The sequence below is a fragment of the Canis aureus genome, chromosome 21 (assembly GCF_053574225.1).
Source record: "Canis aureus isolate CA01 chromosome 21, VMU_Caureus_v.1.0, whole genome shotgun sequence".
NCBI lineage: Eukaryota > Metazoa > Chordata > Mammalia > Carnivora > Canidae > Canis > Canis aureus.
Window position 1 is genome coordinate 6721592 of NC_135631.1, and position 26876 is coordinate 6748467.

At 52.2% G+C, this 26876-nt stretch overlaps 1 protein-coding gene and 1 long non-coding RNA gene across 2 annotated transcripts in view; one reads left to right on the forward strand and one right to left on the reverse strand.

The window, feature by feature from the left end:
• CPT1A (carnitine palmitoyltransferase 1A) overlaps nucleotides 1-25037 on the reverse strand; it is a 57097-nt gene extending 32060 nt beyond the window's left edge. The window contains exons 1-4 of the mRNA XM_077862729.1: nucleotides 24895-25037; nucleotides 9622-9775; nucleotides 6789-6928; nucleotides 509-680 (exon numbers count right to left, since the gene is read on the reverse strand). Coding sequence (XP_077718855.1) covers nucleotides 509-680; nucleotides 6789-6928; nucleotides 9622-9762 — 453 coding nt within the window. The 5' untranslated portion in view covers nucleotides 9763-9775; nucleotides 24895-25037. The remainder of the gene's footprint in view (nucleotides 1-508; nucleotides 681-6788; nucleotides 6929-9621; nucleotides 9776-24894) is intronic.
• Nucleotides 25038-25132: 95 nt separating this feature from the next.
• On the forward strand, nucleotides 25133-26295 carry LOC144292438 (uncharacterized). Its single transcript, XR_013359835.1, has 2 exons — nucleotides 25133-25651; nucleotides 26105-26295. It is a non-coding gene; the product is annotated as an uncharacterized LOC144292438 (long non-coding RNA).
• The last annotated feature ends 581 nt before the right edge of the window (nucleotides 26296-26876 follow it).

Consider the following 26876-nt stretch of genomic DNA (forward strand, 5'->3'; position numbering starts at 1 on the left):
AAAAATATACTCTTTGGCCCACACTTATGAGTCAAGATGAATCAACGGCTCTGGAGCAATGAGGTCAACTCCCAGGTCAACCAATTGTAGAAGGGGAAAGGTCCCATGAGGATCTCCCTTTCAAAGTAAAAGCCACCCGCCTGAGACACTGTGCTGAGTGAAGACTGAATACTATGGTGAAGGGGGGGTGGCAGGGGTGGCAGGTGCCTGCAGCACTGGGCCCCTGATCACGCTGCCCCTGTGCACCTACACCTTTGCTAAGAGGGCAGATTTTGCTTACATGCTCTTAACCGCAAAGGAAAAGCGGGGTGGGACATGAGGAAGCGTTGGGGGTAGGGGGAAGGCTAGGTTTGCGGCACTGATGGACCAGGTGCATACTTACCTCCAGACACAACGAGCCATGCACACTCCTAAACTGCTCTGAGGCCTTTTGTACAGCAAGCGTACCCCAAAAAAAGCAGTTCTAAAAAATGCACACAGCCCCAAGAGTGAAGGGAGGGTCATTTACCATCCAGATCTTGGTGGCGCGGCTCATCTTGCCATGCTGGGCGAACATCCAGCCGTGGTACGAGAGCAGCACTTTGAGGGAGTAGCGCATGGTGATGATGAGGGCCACCCACAGGCCCGTGCCGAAGAGGATGCCGCTGACCACGTTCTTTGTCTGGCTGGACATGTAGCCCCTAGGGACACGACATAAGCCCAGAACACATTAGGGTGGATGCCACACGCTGCCAGCCAGAGCGGCCTTCCTTCCTGAACACAAATGAGACCACATTCCAAGAACACCACGTTCGCTAAGCATCAGCCTAACTCTCGAAAGACTCAGACACCGCTCTCCTATCCTCAGGATAAACCAGGCCTCCTGTGTTCTCAGGGAAAGATGCACATCTTTCTCCAGGGTCTAGGGATGGTGACGGGTGACATGGGAGGTGGTGGCCTGCCCACGATGAAACCCATGCCCCAGGTCCACCTCCACCTGCTCAGCTGGGTGCTCACAGCAACTGTGGGCCATTCCCTTCCTGCCCCTCCTCCTCAAACCTACCTTTGGGTTTCACCATTAGTCATGGGACACTCAGATCATTTGGGGAAACCATTACAGCCATTTATATCAAAAAAGCTTCTTTTTGATCTAGGCAGGCATACTTATGTATAAATGAAGAAACTGATGGCATAAAATGATCTTTTTTTTAAAGATTTTATTTACTTATTTAGACAGAGAGTGCAAGTGAGCAGGGGGAGGGGCAGAAGGAGGGAGAGAGAGAATCTCAAGCAAACTCCTTGCTGAATGCTGAGCCCGAAGCAGGGCTTTATCTCCGGACCCTGAGATCACGATCTGAGCCAAAATCAAGAATCGGACACCCAACTGACTGAGCCACCAGGCGCCCCACAAAATGATCATTTAAATAATGAACTTAGGGGATGCCTGGGTGCCTCAGCGGTTGAGCGTCTGCCTTCGGCTAAGGGAGCGATCTTGGAGTCCTGGGATCGAGTCCCACATCGGGCTCCCAGCATGGAGCCTGCTTCTCCTCCCTCTGCCTGTGTCTCTGCCTCTCTCTTTCTGTGTCTCTCATGAATAAATAAATAAAATCTTTAAAAATAAATAAATAACTTAGGGGCACCTAGGTGGTTCAGTTGATTAAGCATCTGCCTTTGGCTCAGGTCATCATCCCGGGGTCCTGGGATCGAGTCCTTTATGGGGCTCCCTGCTCAGCGGGAAGCCTATTTCACCCTCTGCCTATGTCTCTGCCCCTCCCCCTGCTTGTGTATGTGCTCTTTCTCTCTCTGTCAAATAAATAAATTAAATATTTAAAAAATAATAGTAATAATAAACTTAAGAGAAAATGTTTTCATTGGCTAAGGAAGGGGATAGACTGTACAGTAAAGATGGGACTGTCAAAAATCTTTGTGGTTTTTAGTTTTAGTTGCTCTGGAAACCACAACCTAGTATAAAATAAAAAGGATTTAAATAACAAAATGTTGGTAAGGACCCAGAGAATAGGGAACCCTCAGCCACTGAGGGTGCAGCCACTGCGGAGAACCGTATGGAGCTTCCTCCAAAAAACTAAAAATAGAACTACCCTATGATCCAGCAATTCTACTTCTGAGTATTTATCGGAAGGACATGAAATCACCCTCTCGAAAACGTATCTGCACCCTCATGTCCAATTTAGCATCATCCAAAAGAGCCAAGACATGAAAACCACCCAAGTGTCCATTGATGGGAGAGTGGATGAAGGTGTGCTATATAAATATGATGGAATGTTATTCGACCATAAAAAAGAAGGAAATCCTGCTGTTTGTGACAACCATGGAGCTTGAGGGCTTTATGCCAAGCGAAATAAGTCAGAGAAAAACAAACACTGCAGGATCTCACTTATACGTGGAATCTAAAACAAAACTCTAAATTCAAAGACACAGAGAATGGGCTGGTGGCTGCCTGAGGCAGGGAACAGGCAAAGTGGGGGGGGGGGGGGACCATGGTCAAAAGGTACATATTACCAGGAGCGCCTGGCTGGCTCCATTGGTAGGGTGTGTGACTCCTGATCCCAGGGTTGTGAGTTCGAGCCCCACATGGGTGTGGAGATTCTTAAAAATAAAATCTTAATAAAGAGGGTATAAACTTCCAGCATTAAGACAAAAAAGTCTTAGGGATCATAGGTAACAGTGCCATATTGTATATTTAAAAATCGCTAGGAAGGTAGATCTTAAAAGGTCTCATCACAAGAAAAAAAATCTGTACTCGTGTGGAGAGGAGTGTTACTTAACTAGATGTGTGGTTATCAGTTTAAGCTATATACGTCTACCAAATCGTAATGTTACACACGTAAAACTAACATAACATTATATATCAATCATATCTCATTTTTTTAAATTATTTCAGGGGCACCTGAGTGGCTCAATGGTTGAGTGTCTGCCTTTGGCTCAGGTCATGATCCTGGGGTGATCCTGGGGTCATGCAATCGAGTTCTGCATCAGGCTCCATACGTAAGCCTGCTTGTCCCTCTATGTCTCCACCTCTCTGTCTCATGAATAAATAAAATTTTATTTTATTTTATTTTTTTTAAATAAAATTTTAAAAAAATATTTCAGTGTGCTTCAAATCATTAAAACCAGTATACATAACCTACAGGTATCTCCAATATTTAAAAACCATCAAGTTAACATCTTATGATACGTAAGTATTGAAACAAATTGCCTTCAAGGTAAAATAGTTTTGCTTCAAAACTCATGTTTTCCTTATAATCTGTCAAATCTTGTGTTCAGACTCAGCTGTGGCTTCTACTTTCCACCTACACATTCTTTGCTGACAATATAATCTACAAGCAAGCTTGGAGCTAGGAGTTAAGAACCTATCTTTCAGATAATCTACGTTTTAGATTCCAAAGGACTATGTCACTAAAGGAAAAGACACACATACCTATTGACCAACAAAAACCGAACAGTATTTTAACATTAGCAAATAAATACACGTTCACAATTTTTATATGATATACACACACAGGCGCTTCAATGACAAGCATTCACAAAAAAAGCTTTCTTTTAAAGAACAGGTTCTTTCTGAGATTGCAGGAGTCAGACAAAAGCAGAGCACACCCTGCTGGGCCAGGTACATCTGCGCTTGTGAAAGCAGCCACCTGGGGTGCCAGGGTGGCTCAGTCGGTGAAGCATCTGAATTCGACTTGGGTCATGATCCCAGGATCCTGGATCGAGCCCTGCATCATTGGGCTCCCTGCTCTGCGGGGATCCTGCTTCTCTCTACCTCTTGTGTGCTGTCTCACTTTCTCAGTTGCCATCTCTCAAAGAAAGCAAACAAGCAGCCACCTAAGTTCCAGAATGACCCATGCCTGGAAAACACTGACCCTTAACCCGGTCCTTCTAAATTTGGGCCAGGGGTGGCCCAGTTCACTGCAATCGGTTTACAGACACAAAGAGACAAATCGTATAAGGATCCAGATTATTATAGGGCTTTAAATAGCCAACACTTTTAAATATAATCCAGTGTTAAGAGCCCACAGTGGGGATCCCTGGGTGGCGCAGCGGTTTGGCGCCTGCCTTTGGCCCAGGGCGCGATCCTGGAGACCCGGGATCGAATCCCACATCGGGCTCCCGGTGCATGGAGCCTGCTTCTGTCTCTGCCTCTCTCTCTCTCTCTCTGTGACTATCATAAATAAATAAAAATTAAAAAAAAAAAAAAAAAAGAGCCCACAGTGGAGGGAACCCTGGGTGGCACAGCGGTTTAGCGCCTGCCTTTGGCCCAGGGCGCGATTCTGGAGACCCGGGATCGAATCCCACGTCGGGCTCCCGGTGCATGGAGCCTGCTTCTGTCTCTGCCTCTCTCTCTCTCTCTCTCTCTCTCTCTCTCTCTCTGTGACTATCATAAAAAAAAATTTTAAAAAGCCTTCCTTAAAAAAAAAAAAAAAAAAAAAAGAGCCCACAGTGGAGAGTAAATTAAAAATCTGTGTTAAGGGACACCTGGGTGGCTCAGCGGTTGAGCATCTGCATTCGGCTCTGGACATGGTCTCGGAGTTCCAGGATCGAGTCCTGCATCAGGCTTCTTGCATAGAGCCTGCTTCTCCTCCCTCTGCTCCCTCTGCCTGTGTCTCTTTCTCTTATGAATAAATAAATAAAATCTTAAAAAAAAAATCTGTATTAAGCCCACAACAGTGTAAAGAGGATGCAAAAAAAGCACGACCTAGCATGCAGAGGCCAGCTGTCTACAAGGGTCTTGACAGCAGGAACACGGTTTGGCCAGAGCATGGGGAGTGTCAGGGTCGCTGTCTCAGCCTCCCCAGCCCCCAGGCAGAGCAAGGAATCAGCAGGCGTCCAGCCCAGGCACACTTCCCCTGAAATGATGGAATTTTTATTCTAGGCCTTGCAGATGCTTATAGAGGCAGGAGCCAGCGTTCTTGAGGCAGCTCGGAGGCCATGAGCAACTCGGCTGGACTCTGGGCTTTAAACAAGAAGCAGGGGAAGGGGAAGGGGGCACCCACTCAAGGCAGAAGTTCACACCTTTACATAAAACCACTGAATTCCAGGACGCCTGGGTGGCTCAGTGGTTGAACGTCTGCCTTCGGCTCAGGGCATGATCCCAGGACCTGGGATGGAGTCCAGCATCTGGCTCCCCATGGGGAGCTCGCTTCTCCCTCTGCCTGTGTGTCTGCCTCTCTTGTGTGTCTCTCATGAATGAATAAATAAATCTTAAAACACACACACACACACACACACACCGAATTCCTTCTTCAAAGTCATCGGAGTCTGACTCAGTCATGAGCTGAGAGTTTTCATCTAAAGTCCTACCCTGCCAATTTATTCCTTTCTGCAGGAACGACATTAAATCCAAACAACCAGCCAAGTGCTGGTTTATCAAAAGGCCTGGAGTCTGTTTTGCTCAGGCCAGCACCTGACACCCCAGGTACACCCCAGGAAACGTGAGGACACCCCTGGGCTACCATCTGGTCCATCAGGGGACCCTACCCTCCACACGCAACCACTGCCCCAAACAAAGCCTGGCTATGTGACAAGGACTTGGGAGACCATCATTTTTCTAGGAAGAGACCTAGAAGGTTTGTCAGTGCAAACGAGAAACAGAGACACAGAATGGAAGGTCTGGCACGGAACAGCTACGGCGACATAGAGGTACTGGGATACTTTCTAGCCAGAAAATAAAAATAAATATTCTAGACAAAGGGCCAGATGCAAACAGGGTGACAGATGCCTGTGTTCTATCATCTGGTCACTCAAATGCCAACCAGGGAGTGGTGCCCGTTGTATGTGTGGCAGGAAGGTTCTCTGAATGGAGGCTCAGGGCATGTTGCAGGAAACTTAGATTTTGGAGATGTGCCAAGCTGGGTCTGAATTCCAGTCCCTTGCTTCCTCTCTGAGACTTCATACCTGTGTACCTTTCTTCACTTTACCCCAGTGAGAGGTCACCACAGCGTAGAGTCTGAACCTTAGGGGGTCCTACACGCATGTCAGGGCCCATCCCTGGGACTGCAGCAGAGGAAGGACGCCGGGAGGGTTCCATAAGTGCTCTCGCACTACATACACCTTCCCAGAAACATAATAACCCAGAGGCTCCTCTAGGCCAAACATCATGGTGAAAAGAGAGCCTATTTTCAAGCTCCTAGAAAAACCTGAAACTCTCAGGAGTGCTAGGGTTCCCTCTGGGGTTTGATGCCACTCTGACAGAGAGCTAAGGGGCTGAGGTCTCCCCCAGAGCAGCTACTTGTTAGGATCATGGACTCCAGTGCAAAGAACTGACCGTATCCAGAACCAGTTCCTGAAGCAGAGATTTCTTTTAAGGATACTGCAGCCTCAGCCCGGGTGGCTCAGAGGTTTAGCGCTGCCTTCAGCCCACGACCTGATCCTGGAGACCCGGGATCGAGTCCCACATCGGGCTCCCCGCATGGAGCCTGCTTCTCCCTCTGCCTGTGTCTCTGTCTCTCTCCCTCTGTGTGTGTCTCTCATGAATAAATATATAAAATCTTAAAAAAAAAAAAAAAAAAAGCGGTACTGCAGCCAGGCTATGTGCACTGACCACACTACCTCAGGCCCTGACACGATGTCCCAGCACAACCCAGGCCCAAGGCTGTCTCCAGAAAAAGAGCTGCAAGAGACCATAAACTCCCTGTGGACCTTAACACAGAAGAAAGCCTACGGAGAAGGGCAAAGCTTCAAATGATTCAATCAGAACAGGAATGGTCATTATATTTGAAGAGACATAAAAATATTAGCAACAGAAATCGCTAGCTTCCTAGACAATCTAAGATATGAAAAAGAGTACTCACGTAGTGTCAAGGGTCCGATTGATTTTTGCAATTATTCCCAGCGAGGGGTCGATCTTGGCATACATGGTTGACATCACACCCACCACCACGATGAGCCAACTGGAGGGGCTCGCCGGGTACACGCCAGTGATGATGCCATTCTAGAAACAGAACATGTATCGTTGAGTCCTGGGCAGAGTGGTAAGGAGGCATTCGTAGCACATGGTGGCTAAGTGACCACGTTGTCCCTGGAGGAAATCTTCCCCAGAGCCTCCAGCTCCTTCTCTTCTTCTACATCTGAGCCAAATGTCTCCCTGAAGCAGATTCCTCTGAGAGTGACCCCAAGACATCAGAATCACCCGAGGCACTAGTTTATTAACACTGATTCCCGAGCTCTACCTAGACTGACTCATAACTGAACCAACCATGAAGTCCTCTCTCCCAACCTGCTACACCTTGGGGATGCCCCAAGACCAGCTCCAAAACCACCCCTCCTGTTGCTCTTGAATCATGAGGCTGTATTGTTGACCCCCAAATATTTTCAGGAGACCTCATTCCAGGCTGAGAATTTGCTATGATATGATCCTTCAGCCAAACCTTCCTACTTCCCCACCCTAAAAACCACAAAAAAAGTAGAAATGAGAAAGCACATTATGAAATAAAATTCTGGAACCCAGGTAAGCAGTGTGCCTCCTTATTCTTTTTTTTTTTTTTTAAAGATTTATTTATTTATTTATTCAGAGAGAGCGAAGAGAGAGGCAGAGACACAGGCAGAGGGAGAAGCAGGCTCCATGCAGGAAGCCCGATGTGGGACTGGATCACACCCCGGGCTGCAGGCGGCGCTAAACCGCTGCGCCACCGGGGCTGCCCTCCTTATTCTCTTTATTTTGGTGTTTGTTTCGAAACTACTAAACCAAATTAAAAAAAAAAAAATTCTTGCTAAAGCCTTCTTAATAAGAGATTGATTTGACCAAGACAATGGATTTAAAAACTCTCAAAGCTCTTCTGAATTATTTTAGAAGCTACTTGCATCCTTCCGTGTTATTCCCATAGATTTCCTATTGTCTAGAGGTCTAAGAGAAAGATTTTTTTTTTTAAGGTTTTATATATTTATTCAGGAGAGATACAGAAGGAGAGGCAGGGAGACATAGGCAGAGAGAGAGAAGCAGACTCCCTGAGAGGGAACCCGATGTGGGACTCAACCCGGGATCACAACCTGGGCCGAAGGCAGACATTCAACCACTGAGCCACCCAGGTGCCCCGAGAAAGAGATTTTAAACAAAGTGGGGGTTTCTCCTGGTGTTCTCTGAAGTAAACGTTCTTTTAAGGTGAAGACACATACATGTATTACGTTACATTAAAACCAAGGCAAGAAGGGTCCAGATAAGAGGTCTCCCACTCACCCCAGCCTCCCCCTGCGGCCCCTCCAGCTCCGAGCCACATGGTCCTCTGTAACCATGCAGTCAGGTGCAGCCATGCACTATTGATCCTCTCTCTTCCTATCCACTGGTCTTGCCAGCAGTACTACAAGGTCTTTGAAACCAAAGAACACTTCCACTGGGGTGCAAGGACACATGGCCACAGCTCTGCACCCAAGTCTCTCTTTCCCTGGATTTGGCGGTAAAAGGTGTTGCTCTCGGGAAGGTCAGGTGGCAGAGCGCGCTTCCCCCTGTAGGTGGCGCCTGCTCGACCGCGGGAGCTGCCAGGGCCCTGTGCGGGGACCCCCACCCCCACCCGGGGCAGCACCTGCCCAGCCAGGCCGGTTCCCAGGGGGCCTGTCGCCCTTCTGAGTCACTGCTCTCACCTACTCTGGCTCCTTGGCCTTCTCAACAGCGCTAGTCTGAGCTACACCCTCTGAAAAGGAAACTGGAAAATAAACGGTTATGAGTTTTCCTCATTCCCTGCGGCAGGTAACTTGATGAACTGTCATCTCATTTGAATTCTTTCCAAACATGCATCTTATTCCTCCTATGATTTTCAAAATAATGATTAAGTGGAAAACGAGACTTGTGCTTGAATAAAAAAAAAAAGCTTGGGTGGCTCGGTTGGGCGTCTGCCTTTGGCTTGGGTCACGGTCCTGGGGTCCTGGGATGGAACCCTGTAGTCAGGCCCCCTGCTCAGCAGGGAGTCTGCTTCTCCCTCTGCCCTTCCCCCTGCTCATGTGCGTGCTCTCTCTCATAAATAAAATATCTTTATAAAAAGTGAATAAATTTCCAGTCTTTCAGGTAAACAGAATTGAGAGCATGTGAAGTTAACTCTATTTGAATTTACATGCATATATTTCAACATCTGACTGTCTTATCAGCGAGGCATCTGTTAGATAAACTCACTGCGATTCGTACAGCTGGAAACGATCCTCCTTCTCCAAGGTGTAAAGAGTTCTGAACTCAGAGACGTGGATTTTAGTCTTTCCTTCCCTGAACAACCGCCTCACCTGCCTACAGGGTGCCAAACCAGCCTGCCTGCCTTACAGAATTTCTTCAAGAATTCAGTGAGCCTGGGACACCAGGGAGACTCAGTGGTTGAACATCTGTCTTCAGCTCAGATTGTGATTCCAGGGTCCTGAGATCAAGTCCACACTGGACTCCCCACATGGAACCTGCTTCTCCGTATGCCTATGTCTCTGGCTCTCTGTGTGTCTCTCATGAGTAAATAAATACAATCTTTAAAATAAATACATAAATAAAAATAAAAGAACTCAGTAAGCCAGTACATGTGGAAGTGTTTCATAAGTCCCGATGAAGTACCAACCCCGTGCCCGTCAGCACTGACACACCCATCCTGCACCAGCACCCAGACGCATTCTCAGGTGCTAGCGTGAGCACCACATAGATTTAAACAAGGATCCACAAACCTTGAATCTGATGAACTTCTTCTTCCAGGAATGTAGTCCAGACAGATAGATTTGCTTAAGAGCTTCATGGCTCAGCCGCAGGTCGATACCGTCTGGGGTGACAGTGAACTGGAAGGCCACGGCTTGGTGAGCTTCCGCCATCTTCGGCAATCTCCTAGGAGAAGGGGACAGTGTGACACAACCAGCATTTTACCAGGTATTAGCCCCTTACCTGGACCTGGGATGTGTTCTGAATTTAGTCTTTCCCAGCCATCTAACAAACTTCATATTCCATTAATAGACCCAATTCCAGGGGCCACTGGCCCCTCCCCGACCTGTCCAGCACTACCCAGCCCACTGGCCCCTCTGCTCAGAGGCCCGGGGTGGCCGGTGGAGTCCAGGAGTGGAACCTCACCCCCACCCCTACCATCAGGCCTCCAGGCCACACCCAGCTGACCCAGGAAGTTGGCAGCCGTTTAGCCACCTGCCAATCTCACTGCCACCCACCAACCTCCTGGAGTCTGGCACAGAAGAAACCCAGAGAGTCCACAGATGAGTCCCTGATGGCCCTGAACCCCTTGTGTCCAGGCAGGAGCACTGGACTCTGGGGGATGCATGTGGCTGCTGTCTTGAGAGACCGGCTCAGGCGCCACTGAAGACTCCATGAAAAGGAGACACAGAGAATCCTCCGGAGTGGGTGTCTATGGGTGTCTCTGCTCAGGCTAGCTGCCCTGCCTCAACCAATAAAAGTGTGTTTCCTTTCAACGGCTTCAGAGCCAGGTCTATTCCGGCTCCCTTCCTCATGGTTCCTGTCTTCTTCCTTGGGGACTCAGGATGCACCTCACGGCTCCCTCCGGCACAGCCAGCCCCTCTGCTACCTCCTGGAGCCCCGGGACCATGCTCCTTCTTCCTAAGCTCTATACCGGATGCCCCACAATAAAAAGGAAGCTAACAGAAGGGGGAAAAGCTACCAAGAACTATAATGAAAACCCAAAATTGTATGTTTTCTTATCACAATTTCTCCTGTTTTTACCTTCTGAAGCCTACTGAGTGGGAGGAGGACCTACCAATATAAACAGGTGTCATGCTTTCAAAGATGCCCAGTTACAAAAGCCAAACTAGCTATTAGTCTTCGGCTAATTGGAACAAATGGTTCCATTACAGGCCCAGAGAGGCATGCGGCCTGCATTTATTTGCTCCTTCGGCAAGCGTTTGTTGACTGCCTCCCACATGCCAGCCACGGGGAGGATGCAGACGTTGGCAGTAAAGTCCTCCTCCTGCCCCTCTAGAGCTCACATAGGGAGGCCAAAAAGTAGAGAGGGTCCAAGAGGGGACCTCCTAGATGACATGGAAGCCCAGAAGGATCAGCTGGAGGGCAAGCCTTTCAGGCCCAAAGGTAAAACAGGACTCTGGGCAGAGGTCAAGGGCAGGTCAAGGACAGGGTGGCTGGTGTCAAGAGCAGGCAGCTATGGTCAGAGAGGATGACCCACAGGCAGCCAGGAGAGGCAGCTGGGTTTTATGCTAAGGGTGAAGGAAGAGCATCCAGGGGCTTTAAGTTACTGTTTCTGTCTCAAGAAGACCCCTCTGGGGGCGCCTGGGTGGCTCAGTTGAGGAAGCATCCAACTCTTGGTTTTGGCTCAGGTTATGGTATCAGGGTGGCAAGATGAGGCTCTATGTATGGCTCTGCACTCAGTGGGGAGTGTGCTTGAGATTCTCTCTCTCCCTCTCCCTCTGCATCTCCCGTTCATGCTCTCTCACATGCTCTCTCAAATGAATAAGTCTTTAACAGACAGAAGACCACTCTGGCTGCAGTATGGATGGTGGGCAGGGCAGGGCGTGAGACCAGTTAAGAAGTAAGGGCAGTCAGTCTTCCAGGAGACAGTGGCCCAAAGTGGCATGAGTGGGGGTGAGGAGGACAACCCGCTCCAGCCAGACAGGCTTCAGAGGCACCCTGGGGCTTCAGGCTTGATCACTGGCTCAGAAGAGCCACTGCCTGACACAGGAGAGTCTCTGCCTGGGGACGACAAGTCGGGGGTGGGAGCAGAGGAGTGGTGTGTGGACTTAACCACATGTGATGTGGCTAGGGGCAAAGGGAGAGGCTGGGACAGGCACACCTGGGCACACCTGGGAAGAGTCAGCACACAACCTGCTTTGATGATCATGGAGGCAAAGAGCAAGTCAGCAAAACTCAATCCACTGGGAATCACCTTAGCTTAACGCAACCTGCAAAGTGTTCATGGTTATCTACGTGTTATTCAGCAGGCATGGAGCCAAGCTCCCTAGCCTGGCCGATTCTGAAGAAACAGATCCCATGTCTGAAAGCAGCAAGATCTCCAAGCAAAGGGCTCCTGCAGATAATGCAGGATGTTGAAGAGGGCACCTCAACAGCTCTGAATCCTGTTCTCAAAAAGCTATCCAGGTGGCTCAAGGATTCTGCTAGCGCCTCAAGGCCACCTCTTAACCCCTCCCCACAAAGACTGCAGGCTACACATGTGGCAGGAGGCAGGTGTCACAGAGATCACTCTGCAGAGAGTGAAGCATGGAAAACAAACTTACGGACTGGCCACCCTCGGGATGATTTATAAGCTCTTTCCAGGGCTTTATACAGATGTGAGGGATTATTAATGGCAGGAGATGGAACCTAAACATAGCGTCTGCAGTCAATTCTATCTGAAGGTGTGGGTCCAGTGTTTGCTCAGGGGTCTGACCTCTGTCAGGGAGGCAGGCGAGACAGCATCTGCAGAACCAGGTTTGCAGTATCTGCAGACAAAGGTTTAAAGAACTCCCTGTGCAAATCTAGTAAGTGAAAATCCCACCCTCTGTCCTGGCATCCACAGACTCGTGTTTAAAAACATTTACAATCACAGGGGCGCCTGGGTGGCTCCGTCAACGGTTAGGCGTCCGCCTCGCTCTCAGCTCAGGTCTTGATCTCAGGGTCCTGAGTGCAAGCTCCATGCTGGGCACGGAGCCTGCGTTTAAAAAAAAGAAGAAGAAGAAGAAAGAAGGAAGAAGAAAAGGAAGAAGGAAGAAGGAAGAAGGAAGAAGGAAGAAGGAAGAAGGAAGAAGAAGAAGAAGAAGAAGAAGAAGAAGAAGAAGAAGAAGGGGCAGCCCAGGTGGCTCAGTGGTTTAGCGCCATCTTCAGCCCAGGGCATGATCCTGGAGACCCGGGATCAAGTCCCACGTTGGGCTCTCTGCATGGAGCCTGCTTCTGCCTCTGCCTGTGTCTCTGCCTCTCTCTGTGTCTCTCATAAATAAATAAATAAAATATTTAAAAAAAAAGAAAAAGAAAAACAATATATGCTTTCAATGCTACCTCCTATCACTGTCGGGGAAATGCCAATCAACACTGAGGCCAAATGCCACTGTACACCCACCAGGATGGCTAGAATCCAAAGGATGGAGGGTAACAAGTGCTGGCAAGGCGGTGGAGAATCCAGAACCCCCATGTGCTGCCGGTGGGGATGCACAACAGTGCAGCTGCTATGGACACCAGTCTGGTGGTTTCTCAAAACATGGTGTTAGTACACAGCCCCGCACTTCCACGCCCCGGTGTCCATGCTAGAGAACCAAACACGTGTCCACCCAACATCCTGTACACAGAGGCTCATAACACCATTACTCAAATAACAAAAACAAAAACAAAAACAAAACAGAAACAGCCCAAATGTCCTTCCACTGATGAATGGGTAGAGAAAATGTGGCCTATTCATCCAACAGAATGTTCTTTACTATTAAAAAGGAGTGAAGCACCTGACACACGCTACCACACTCATGATCCTTGAGGATATCCTACTATAGGAAGGAGGCAGCCAGACTCAAAAAGCCACATACTGTACACCTCCATTTACGTCAAGTGTCCAGAACAGGCAAATCTACAGAGCCAGAAGGGAGAAGTGTTTGCCTGGGGTTGGGGTACACATGACCACTGAGTGGGGTGGATGGCCGAGGGGAGGGATGGTGCTGGGTGCCCCTGTGTGTGAATGGATTCAACCCACTGAAGTGCATGCTCTGGGTGGGCATAGGGACAGTGCGTGAAGTCATACCGCAATAAAGCGGTTATTTATTTTATTTTATTTTATTTTATTTTATTTTATTTATTTTATTATTTTAATTTATTTTAATTTATTTTAGACTTTATTTATTCATGAGACACACAGAGAGAGGCAGAGACACAGGCAGAGGGAGAAGCAGACTTCTCAAGGGGAGCCTGATGCAGGACTTGATCCCAGGACCCCGGGATCATGCCCTGAGCCAAAGGCAGACACTCAACCACTGAGCTACCCAGGTGCCCCTAAAGCTGCTATTTTTAAAATGCAGCCTCTCGAGCCTCCTGAAACTCAAGTGTCATCTATTCAACCTTCATGTGCCTAAACCTTCTCTCCCAAACAGGTAAGGCAGGTGGGCAGGGCCATCAGTGTCCCACTCATTGAGGACTCCTCCTCCAAACAACTGTCAGCTCATAGCATCGAGGGATTACTGTTAAATATTTTTAGGTGGCATAGGATAGTGTGGTTATGTTTTAAACGAGCTACTATCTTTTACCGACACATGCTGAAATATTTATCAATGCAATTTCATCTTTCGACAAGTCTAGGGTCTGCTTCAAGATCCCTGGGGGTGGAGCGCACAGAGGAGCAGAGGTAGAAGCTGGCCACCGGTGGGAACTGGTGAAGTCGGGCAGTGGCCGTTATCGGGCTCTGCTATGCTGGGCTCTTTTCTCCTGTACGTTTGTGATTCTCTCTTAATAATTTCTTAAAATAGGGCGCCTGGGTGGCTGAGTCCATGAAGCGCCTGCCTTTGGCTCTGGTCGTGATCTCAGGGTCCTGGGATCGAGCCCCACATTGGGCTCCCTGCTCAGCAGAGTCTGCTTCTCCCTTTCCCTCTGCTTGCAGCTCCCCTACTCGTGTGCGCGCTCTCTCTCAAATAAAAAAAATCATAATTTCTTAAAACGTATCTAACAAAATAAAATACCTGTCCACTGTAGCTCAGCGCTACATCTGACCCTCAGGAATGAACTTTCAAAGCTCCCAGGCCCTTTGTGAGCTCATCAGTGTGTCTGCCTTCTGGGGACACCTCACCCCTGAGCCCCACGAGCCACGAGCCAGCCTCAACAGAGCCATGGCTGGGCCCCTTAACCAGGCATGGAGACAAAGTCAAATAAGGAGGGGTCTGTTTCCAGGGCTGCTGTCTGCCCACAAGCCTGCCCTTGCATTCCACTGTGTCCACAACATAAGAATATCTACCGACCCACCCAACTACACCTAGAACAACAACAACAAAGACTGTCTGTGGGATCCCAGCACCCCTGACCTACTGCACCCTGGCAGGAACTGCTCGCTCTGCACCGGACGCGGGGCACACCCTCACCTTTCACCCAGGTGGGTGTGGGTGAAGCCTGCCCGCCTGCCCTGCCTCCCCGTCTCCCCAGAAGGACAGCCGGAGTAACTGATATAGGCACAGCTACCGTCACTTCCCAAAGGCTGGAGGGGAGGCCAACCACGCCGGAGGCTGGAAAGAGGCAACCTGCCCAGGGGAAGGAGACAAGCCATCAATTAATTTTTGGACAATTATGAATCAGGGGACCTCAAAAGAGCCCCAGTGAACGTCACTGTACTACACGGCAAGGCTGTCTTCTGTTCTAAAAGTTTTCAATCATACATGCTACACACAGTCTGGAATAGTACCGATGAACCTGCTGTGTCCATGTGACACTGCCCAGTCTCTGAACTCTCCGTTCCCGGGTTGGCCTCCCGGGAGACCCTGGCCAGGCAAGGCTGTCCTGTCATTCTGTCAGCACAGCTGGAAACCCCAACACCCTGGAAGAGGAAGGGCCCTGGGCCAGTTGGCAGGCCAGGCCTGCGTGTGGATGCAGGCCACTTACGATCGACAGCCTCTTCTCTATCCCTCCAACCAACCTTCCAGCACAACAGTGAAGGCCACAGCACAGTGGCCCTGGCGAGGGCAGGCCATACCTCCCTCCCTGCCCCTTGGGGCTGTCACTGGGCTCTGCAGTGTCCCATCTATGACATACAACTAAACTGTTAGTGTCCATGGGCTGGCCTCACTCACTCCTGGACAAGGTGACCGGGCACAGACACCTTCCCACAATCTCTCTGCTCCTGCCACTCGCCCCTCTTAGGGATTCTCAGGATTCTGAGCTGGGGGCCACTGGTTCCTCTTCCAGCCCCTCTGCACCCCAGGACTCAGCCCCCCGCAGGACCCTGCCTGGGGCTCTAACCTCTCCCTGCACACACAACTCACCATTTCATGCACACCTCCACTGACACCAAAGCTAGTCAACCGCAAATTCATCCCGTCACCTTCCACACACCCTCCCCGTTTCTCCCTCCCTAACACCGCCACTGCCTGCTAGGCCCAGGCATGCACACAGGCTGGAGTGTCCTCATGCTGCACCTCACCCCTGTGCTGGGTGCAAGCACCAGAACCTGATAGTCTGGAAAGGTATGCTGCCCCTCACCCCCACTGCCACCATACCATCCTCACCTGAGCACCTATCTACCTGGGTGGAAAGAGGTGGCTGATCTCTGGGAACAAAGTTTACAGGGCATGACTGCTGGGATCCACCTCCTGCTCAGCAGGATGCGCACCTGCACTCCGAGTTCTCACATGGCTAGAGAAAACACCGGTAACGGCGAGAAAAGCAGAAAAGACCAGGGAGGGGGAGAGGCTGCAAACAAACCACAAAAGCATAAAAGAGAGCTTTACTCCCCTTTGGGTCACTCATTATTTCCCTCGAATCATCTCCACCGGAAGCCCTCTGACAAGAAATCTGAGCAGGAGGGAAGAGAGTGACAGCAGACGCACCCTCTGGGAACACAGGCTGGCTCCTCCTCCCCCAGAAGCCCTGGTTGTGCTAGGGGGAAGGCCCCTTGGGGACTATTCTTGATGTCAGGCCACCTCTTGCTGTGCACCTGCTAGACCAGTTTAGGGGTAAACCAGGAAGTGGCCACTTGAGGCACTTGAGACGTGAAGAAATTTACCCAAAGTGCTGAAGATAGAAAGAAAGCCCCCTGGGTCTATGTGGCTTGGCATGCTGTGGGGCTGTGGACCTGCTTATTTTTCCTGGCACTGCAGAAACCACCTCTGGCCGCCTCTGGTGGAGAGTGCCCACCTGGGAGCCCCAGCTGACGTGAGCTTGCATGAACCTCCCGGCCTGGAACACACCTGGGCGCTGCACCCCCAGGCTGAGCATGGGAACCATGTGACGTGCTACTTTAAAAATCATGAAGCCCACTACTGGAGAGAGAGTCTACAAGGTCTGCACCAGAGAACTTAAGCATCTTATGTTAATCTGCTCTCGGAAAGACGCCAAGATCCGAGTTGAGAGCAACGACCTATTTATGGCAATTTTTATAAATTCACATCACTGGTCTATTATGCGGCTGTTCCTACAGCTTCCCAAGCCAGACCCCCACTTGGGCCTTGGCCGGGAGAGCCTGCTAACTCCAACTCACAGCTGGGATGCCTTTGCTCTCTCTCCATTCCCATCTTCTGGGTTCACACTTAGCTTCAAACTCCCCTTCTGCAGGCTGCCTTTGACCCCACATTCCCAGAGAACCGAGTTCCACCAGGTTTCAGCTGGTGATTCTCCCCACACAGGCTGGAAGGTGACTTTCATTTGTAAATCTTTAATTTAGGGGGCGTCTGGGTGACTCAGTTGGTTAAGCATCTGCCTTCCGCTCAGGTCACGATATCAGGGTCCTGGGATCGAATCCCTGAGTCAGGCTATGCTCAGCGGGGAGTCAGCCTCTCCATCTCACATGTGCATGCTCCCTCCCTCTCTCTCTGATAAATAAAAACCTTTTTAGGGATCCCTGGGTGGCGCAGCGGTTTGGCGCCTGCCTTTGGCCCGGGGCGCGATCCTGGAGACCCGGGATCGAATCCCACATCAGGCTCCCGGTGCATGGAGCCTGCTTCTCCCTCTGCCTGTGTCTCTGCCTCTCTCTCTCTCTCTCTGTGACTATCATAAATAAATAAATAAATAAATAAATAAATAAATAAATAAATAAATAAATAAATTTAAAAAAAAAAAAAGAGAAAACCTTTTTAAAAACTTAAAAAAAATCTTTCATTTAATCTCCCAACGGAAGTGAGGAGTGTCTCCAGGACACAAATCCTTGTTCTACTCTGAATCCATTGAGGACCACAGACAGACAGCTCTCTAACACTTAATGCCAAGTGAATGCTGGGGGCGGGGGGTGGGGGCTGACGTAACACATACTTTAGTTTCAGTAAGACTACTTTAATTTTGATAACTGCCCAATGCCACTCACCCCATCTTTGGACAAAAAAATTGTTCTGGGGGATCCCTGGGTGGCGCAGTGGTTTGGCGCCTGCCTTTGGCCCAGGGCGCGATCCTGGAGACCCGGGATCGAATCCCACATCGGGCTTCCGGTGCATGGAGCCTGCTTCTCCCTCTGCCTATGTCTCTGCCTCTCTCTCTTTCTCTCTCTGTGACTATCATAAATAAATAAAAATTAAAAAAAAAAATTGTTCTGTAGTTCATTTTTCATATGTGCCTGCTTTGTCCTCCTCCTCCATCAACTCTTCCTCACCATAATTTGTTCACACAAGGTCAGCGGCCAGCAATCATAACATCAGCCATCCCTAAGCTAGTCCCCTTACCCTTCAGGAGGAGCCGGCCCAGTGCCACCCCCATCCGCCAGGATTCTGGGGCAGGCAGCTGGCTAAGGAAAGGAGGTAAAAGGTCAGCACAATGCAAAGTGCTTAGCCGGATTCCAAAACAGCCCGGGGGGGAAATTCAGATATGGAAATCACCTCCGTAATAAACAAACAGTAAAACCTGCCCTGTGATATCCAAAATATGTAATTAGTTGCTGTCAGAGGTCTTTCAACCTAACCTTAAAAACAACAGTTAAGGAGACAGAAAGGTAGGTAGGCAGACAGACAAATGCAGCAGATTCTTTCCTGTGCTTTTAACAATGAAAACACAAAAATATTCCTTCTACCAAACTGTAGCTACTGGACAACATGACCCGCGTCTCACCCGCGTTACCCATCTGATTCCCAGGAGAACCCAGGGAAGGGGCACAGAATTTACCAAGGGGCAGATCAACGTGCAGGTGCCAAGACACCTGCCCAAGGTCACAGCCAGCAGACCCACGTCCAACTCCAAACACCACGTGCCTACCTCCCAAGTTAAGTGGTAGGTACTCCATTAAAAGTTCCACGTAAGATTCCTAAAGCTACACAAATATAAAATTAGGTCATCCTGTTGTAACCGAAACGATGTGATTGCAGTCAGCAATAAAACTACAGTAACTACAAACACGATTGGTGCCAACGCTAAAATTATTCACAGGCACCAGCCTCTCCACTGAATTGCACAATTCACGCGCGCACAGGAGTGGGCTCAGCCTGCTATTAAAATCCGGCAAAGGGCGGCCCATCTCATCTAGCGGGTCAACAGCTGTGTTGGGAATCCTTTGAGGAAAGGTTACCCACAGGAAGCAACGGCTTAGCAGCCACGTGGAACACCAGGCAGGGTCTCCAACAGCACAGGCCGTACTCCTCACCAGGGAGGATGCTCGGGCCTCCAACCCTGGAAAAACTCTCCAGAGGAGACACTGTGGGCAGAGCCTACAGCACGGTCTTTCACGGGGCACCATTCACGTTTATGGGGTAAGGATGCTGAGTCAAGGCAGATTATAGAGGGAATTCTCAATCATTATAGTTTGTTTTATGGCTCCGGAAAAACCCAACTTCTGCCCACGGAGCTAGCATAAAAATAAAGCAAATTCAAATGTACACCTGATATCGTGCCCACTCTAGTAAATAATGGCCAATCAGAAAAATACAAAGAAATATGATCCACGCAAGAGAAAAGAATTCGGGAAAGGTCACCGAGAGTCATGTTTTTATGAAGAAAATACAAAATGCCTCACCAGGCCCCAATCATCTGTGCTCCGCTCAAGTATTTTTCTCCAGATGCAGATCCATAAGCACCTGTGTCACCAGCCATGCCGATGGCGGCCCCTCTGCTGGAAGAAGCATGCCTCCACCCAAAAGAGATCCCTGAACCTCTGCTCAGAGCAAGATATCGTTCCCACAAATGTTCCTGACACCAAGGGCAAGGTGGCTTTCCCTCGCACGCTCCTCACTCTGGCACCCAGAGATGCCGCTGACCTTGCCAAGCCCCAGTTCCAGCTCAGGGCCTGGAGAGGATGGTCCTATCCATAAAACATGCCTGAGGCTATAGTATTATTTGCTAAAACTCATGCCTACTTCATACCCTTGAAACTATTTTCACATCTGGCCTCTTACTGGATCCTCCCCACTCATGAGACAAATCAACAGGTGTCAGAGGCACCATTTTACAGATGAGGAACTGGAAATCCAGAAACACATATAAGGCTGATTCAGTGTCATATCCAGGGGGGTGGGGTGGGGGCAATGCTAACACCCAACACTGCCTGCACAGGGGTCTGGGAAGCAGCCTGGGACAGGGAGACAGACGGGGCACAAGGTTTGGAGAACACGGATCTGGATTCAAACTCCAGCTCTGCCACTTAGCCGTGTGTGTGTGTGTGCGCGCGCGCGCGCGTGCGTGTAGGAGACAGGGAGACAAGGAGACAGAGAGGGAGGCCTTGAACAAATGTCACTGCCTTATCCTAACATCGTTTCCTGGCACATCAAGTATGCAGAATATGCCCCCCTCACATCAAGTAATAGGCCTGACACCACAGTATGTAGGAACACACTGTACCTTCCGAACTATGGTCCCATGCTCCAGGAACGTGGGTTTCCACGTGTATCTGCCCTCTACTTCTTTCCTAGACCCCTCTCCCCCCTCTCCCCGTTCCCTGCACGCCCTGCCAGCATCAGATACCTCCCAGACCGACCTCCTCACTCTGGTATTCAGCTTGCAGGAGCGCTGCTGATTCATTTCTAGTACACCTTATCGTACCCTAACCTTAACCCCCCATTGTACAACAGAGTGTTTTTGAAAAAATAGAAAGAAACCAAAACTCTTCACGTTAAATCTTTTTAAGGGCAGTAGAGGAGTTGACGTTTAGGAAAATTAGTGACAGATGCGTTATCTCATAAATGAGGAAGACTTTCATAAAATGTAAAGTCAGAGTTACAGCCTAAGAAAACTTCTTAAAGGCAAGGTTATTTTGTGTTTGCTTTTAACCTAAACACGTATTACCTTTTACTGGGGCAGTGGGAGGAGGTGCCAGGGCTTCTAAAGAGAAGGAATTAACCCTCAGAACTTGACTCCTCAGAAACTGGACGAGTCCCATCTGCATGGAGCCGTATTTCTCACCAGGGCACGGAAACAAAGAGGTGACCAGACAGGGGTGCGCTGGGGATCAACAGCCTCCTCGGGACTCAGGAGGAAGCCAGTAGACTGGTAGGAAGAGGAGGTCACTGGTCCCTCCCTTGATGTGGGAAGTATGGAGCTTGCAGGTCTCCCATCCAGACATCCCTGAGCACAGTCACAAGGCAAAACAAGGGCACCGGGCAGGTGGAAGAACGTAACAGCTTCCTCTGTCTGCTGCTTCCTTCCCTGGCACAGACTTTCACAGCCCCTAAGGACCCCACCGCATCAGAAAAGTGCAGCAATCCAGGGGAGAACGGATCCCAAATGTTCTTCTCTGGATTAATATCTGAAAGGCCACTTTGGGTCACAGGAATCAGCAGGAAGGCAAGTTTAAGAGTCACGTGGGAAGCAAAGGTAGCAGGTGGCACTCAGGGACGGTCAGAAAGAATCTAGAACACTCAGGTTCCGCGGGGACAGGTGGGTGGTGAACCCACAGCATTGGTGGTATGGAGTCCTTTCTTTTTTTACCTGAGTTACCTGGTGTCCAACAACTAGTTGATAATCTTGTGCAATCTCGCAGCCTTCCACGGTGGCAAATATACTGTACACTGAGAGAGGCAAGCCTAAGGCAGCAGCAAAATTTCAATTGTTGACTTCCAAAAACAGGCAGAAAAACAACCCACATTACAGGAAAGTAAAGGTGGACATTCCAGAGAACTGAGGCTCAGGATCACCTTACCCCAAAAAGGTCAGTTGGCTTCCACCCAGGGCCTGCTGGGAACCCAAGGTCCACCCATATTTGCGCTGGGTAAAAGGTGAAGTTCACAAAAAGCGGCATAAACGTCAGAAATCAACAAAAAGAACATATTCTTTACTTGTGTTAATTACCAGATCTTTTTTCCTTCCTTTCTTTCTTTTTTTTTTTTGTAAAGCACGCCCTGTGCAGCCTAGACTCTTTCTACAGGCACCCAAGGCACTGTGAGAGGGTGGTCCCCGGAGCGGGGACCTGGGCGCGGAGGGGAGGCCAACTCTGCGCATCCTTGGGTCCCCTAAGCACCGCCTTCATGTTGGACCCTGTGCTTGTCCTTACTTATCTTTCAAACAGAACAGTGCTGGCAAGAGCTGCTCAGGAGTGGCTCAAGCATTTGGGGAGAAAGAGAAGAGGCCCCATTAAAGCCAGCAGAGAATCTGTGACACGCACTCTGAACATGCCAATTTTATTTTAACCTTAACAGCACCAATTCTTCCGGAAGCGAAGTTGAGGCTTCCAGGAGCACCAGCACCAGCAGCAGCGGCAGCAGCACTCTGGCCTGCCGGCAAGAACCACGCAGAATGACTAAACCTTTTCTCCAACAAAGGAAAAACTGCACCGGATCAACGTGCAGCAGCAGCCCCGGGCCGCAGCGGGCGCGCGTTTCCGCCTCCCACCTCCCCACCGCCCTGCGAGCTCCGGCTGCGTCTTTAATTGCTCGCCTGGAACGCGTCCTCGAGGGCGCCGCGGGCAGCTGCGGCCGCCGCGCCCCGCCCCGCCCCCCCGCCCCCCCCGCGGGCGTCACGTGACGGCTGCGAAAAGTAGGGGAAAGGTTAACCCGAGCCCCGCCCCCGGCCCGGCGCGTCCCCGGCGCTCAGATCCTGTTCCACCCGCCCGGCTCCGAGAGACCTTCCGGAGCGAGCTGGCGCGCATCGCAGGCGCAGCCCGTCCTCCTCCCCCGGCGACACGCAGCGCCTGTCCGTGGGAAGGCCCGGCCCCGCGTGGCCAACCCCGAGGGCACCGAAGGGCTGCGGGCGCCGGCTGCCGCCCCACGGCCGGCCCGCAGCCCCGCGCCCCAGGCGCCCAAAGCGCGCCCGGAAGGGACTCCCGCCCCAGGAAAAATGAAGTGTTTCTATGAATGGGCGCGAAGGGCCGGGTTGCATCAGCGCGGCCCTGGCCCCAGGACTCCCCGGAGGCCCAGGCTTGACCGCTGGGTTACCGCGCGTCCAGGGTCGGGCCAAGGGCGGCAGCAGCGGGGACGCCAGGTTCACTCCCTGGGCCTCCGGGTTAGGCCACTTGTTTTCGGGACAAACTCGAAAGCTTATTTTGGCCTGCGCAGGAAGCCAGTTTCTGCCGCCCTGATACAAAGTATGTGCGCCCCCAAAGGTGGCCCTTTTCTGTTGGACTCCAACAGATGGGAGTTCAGGGTGCGAGGCCGGGTCTAGCAATGCTTCACAGGAAGGAAACGGGTCGTTTGGAGGCGAAGAGGAGCCCCCAGGCTCACGGAGGCTCAACCACCAGACCCCTCGGTCTGAGGCTGCATTCAGTTCCGAGGGACGCGATGGCCCCATAGGCCTTCCCACCAGACCCTGCTTCCCCTCAAAGACCAGCTCATCTATCTGCATTAAGGTCGTCCTCCGTGCACACTCACCGCGAGTCACCTTAAATACTTCGGAGAAAGGGGGGCTGGGAGGGGTGCTGTTCGCTGGCACAAATTAAAAAACAAAAAACCAGAGAGTCCAGCCACGTTCTAATCCCTTAGTTTGAGGTTCGGGAGGAAATCAACACGCCTGAATATCTGGAATGGCCAGAAACCCGACGCCGGTGCAAGAGGATGGTGTAACAAAATACACGTTTCAAAAGGTAAAACGGATTTCTATTTTATTCGGCAACTTACAAAGTTACCAGTTCCCCCACAACAATCTCCCTTTAAATAATTCAACCCAGGGAGCACCGAGGAACCGAAAGCCTTGTCCTGAGCGGGGACTGCTTAAGCGTGTTCTGCACCGAACCTGGTTAATTATACGGGATGGTTAAGTCTCGGTGTTCAAGTCAGCCCTCACCTTGGTTCCCTCCAGCTTTCACGAAAGCCAACAAAGACGCTGACCCACGGCCTTTCCGAGCAAAACGAAAGGAAACGAAATGGTCGTGGCCTCGCTGAGGGAGCGGAGGTCAGGGCTGCACCCGTCGGGGCTCAGACGGCGCCTGCCGGGGCTTGCGGGCCCAGGGAGCCCGGACCCGGTCACGTGACGCCCCTCCCCCACCCCCGCGCGGCGGGGGGCGCGACCTTGGGCGGACGCTCGGCGCCCACCTGCCCCGCACCCAGGGCCTCACCGGGGGGTGGGGGGCGTCCGCCAGCGGAGACCCCGGCCGGGCGCCCCTGTGGTCCCCGGCGGACGCTCGGGGCCGCGCCTGGAGCCCCGCGTCAAGGGCGTGTCCCGACGGCTGCAATGCGGGGGCAGCCGGGGAGGGGGGCGGACGGCGCGCCGGGGAGTCCTGAGGCCCCAGCGTCCCTCTAGCTCCCGCCTGGAACCCCAGGACGGCCCCCCAGACCCAGTCTACCCCGATGGGGGGAGGGATGCGGCGGGATCGAGAGCGGGGGGACGGCGCCCAGCCAAGTCCAGAAGGCCGAGCATCCGTCCTGCAGCCTCGCCGCCCCTCGGACGGACCCCCACGCCCAAACCGTTCCTAAGAGAAGGGTGGGATGAGCGGATGTGGGAGCCGGCGCCCCTCGTGGCCCCGGGCCGGGGGCATCCAGCCAAATCCGGAGACCCGAGCATCCCTCCAGCTCCGGCACCGCACCCGCCGGCGGGCCGACCCTCGGGCGTACCCTCACACCCAATCCACTCCCGGGAGAGGAGGGGGAGAGGAGCGAGCAAAGAAGCCAGTGGCCCTGCTAGTCCCGGGCTTGGCGCATCCTGCCAAGTCCGGGGGCTGAGCATCCCTCTCGCGGCCGCACCGGACCCGCACCGGGGACTCGCGCGCACACCGGCCCCCGGCGGACGCCCCCCGCCCCCCGCGATCCGATCCGGGGCGGGAGGTGAGGAGTCCCTACCGCGCTCGCGTTTCGGGCTCCGGGCGAAACCCGCCGTCCGGGTGGAGGGATGCTGGGGGTTCCCCTCCGCGCCGCGGGGGCCCCCCGCCCCCGCCTGGGTCGGGACCCGGGCAGTCCCCGCGCGCCCCCCCCGAGCCCGCCGCAGCCCGCAGGTCCGCGGGCGCAGCCTCGGCCCAGCCTTACCGAGTCAGCGAACGGAGGCGGCGGAGGCGGCGGAGGCGGAGGCGGCGGAGGCGGCGGCGCACTGAGCGCTCAGCGAGCGAGAGCCGGGGGCTGGAGGGCCGCGGGCGAGGCCGAGTGCACCCGACGCCGCCGCCGCCGATTGGCTGGAGCGTGCGGGGCTGCGGTGCGGGCGGGGCTGAGACTCCCCGCGCGGGGCGGGCGGAGGGGGGGGGCCGCGGAGGGGGCGGGACCGGGGCGGGGCGGGGCCTCCGCGGCTCCCCGGGGAGCGTGTCGGGTGAGGAAACTGAGGCTGCTGGGGGCACGCGGCCAACGCCTCTGCCAGCCTGGGGCCCGGGGCGAGATTCCTCAGCCCTGAGACTCGGTTTTCTCATCTGAAAAATGGGCCAACTCCCGTGGGCCAAGCCCGTAAAAGTGCTTAGCAGGGTGCGGGGTTCACGCGAGCCCTCCACAGCCATTGCAGCCTCTAATCCGCAAAGCGCCCCCATAAATAGCCGATCCCGGCCGGGGCTGCAGAAAGGATCACTAACTCGCGCATGACCATATGGCTGAGAAAACGGACCCGACGCTGGAGCCAAGTCTAACTCCAGAGCCGTCGCCCCAAATCCCCAAATCGGACATTGTCCCCGGAGTGACAGCTCAGGCGAGCCGGAGGCCGCGTGGCTCGCGGAGCCAACCCGCTGCTGCGAGTTCCCGCGACCCTTCTGAGCCTCTTCCTCCTCATCTAACCGGGAGAAAAACACCTCCCTCGGGGGCTTTGGTAAGATTTGGCAAATTAATCATTCAGGCGCCTAAAGCAGCGTAGGTGCCAGGAAAGACCTGGCTGGTAGTGGGGACAGAGTGACCCAGAGACCCTTGCGTGGGCGGACCCCCGGGGCCTGGGCCGGCAGCTGCCGCAGGGCGCTCAGGTCAGGGGCGCAGCGGTTCCCCCCGCCCCGCCCCGCCCCGCCCCGCGCCTTCCCTTCCCTCTAGCTGGTGGCCCTGCAGGTGACAGGTGCTCCGTAAAGGCCCCAGGTTTATGAACAGAGACCCGGCTCTCCTAGAGCTCAGTGACTTCTTTGGGCAATGCAAAGGCCATGCTTGCCTCCATCTTTCTGCCTGTATCCTTTGGTGGTTACCACTGGAAGGTTTAGAAGAGAAAATGAAAGTTCTCTCTTGTTCCCGCCCCCGTCACTGCTGCTACTACAGTTAACTGTTGGTGTGCGCTCTCCAGGCTGTTTGAAGTGAAGTCACAGGATATGTGCTGTTTGTGACACTCTTGTTTTCACTTGGCTCCCCCCTTGGACGACGGTTCCCTGTGGAGATACAGAGATGACCTCCTCTGTCTCGGTGACGAACGCGCCCCACGGCCCTTAGAGCCCCTTTTCACCATTGCGGGTATAAATAAAGCTGCACTGGCTGTGAGTGGGCCTCTCTGAGCTCTGATTTCTCTCTGTAGATCCCTAGTAGTGAAGCAACTGAGTCAAAGGGCAGGCACCTGTGACATTTTGGTGACATTGGTGTCACTTGCAGAGCCGCCCCAAAAAAGCTTACTGGCATCTATCTATTCCTACCCAGGCATGGGAGTGGAGTCCTGTCTCTAGGGACCATCAGTGCTGTCTGTCTCTATCCGCTCTCTTCATGTTTCTCAGTCCTAAAGGAGAGCGTGTAGATAATGCTATTTATTTTAATTTGCATTTCTCTGAAGTTACAAGTTAGAGATTTCCCGCCACTGCTGGCTCCCATCTTGCCCACCAGGGGTCCCAGGCTGCGACACCCCCCACCCCTCCCCTCCAGATTTCGCAGCCTGCCAAAGCAGGTGGGCTGGGCCAGGGCACACCTGCAGAGACCTGCATCCTCTACTCCACAATCATGGCAAGTAGGCTTTCCAGGCTTGTCTCAAATGCTCTTCCCTCTCCTTTCCCTGGAATACAACAGCTGGCGGTCTGCAGGTCCCAGCCCAAGGTCACTTTCTTCCTCACTTAAGTCCCATGGTGCTCCCCTCT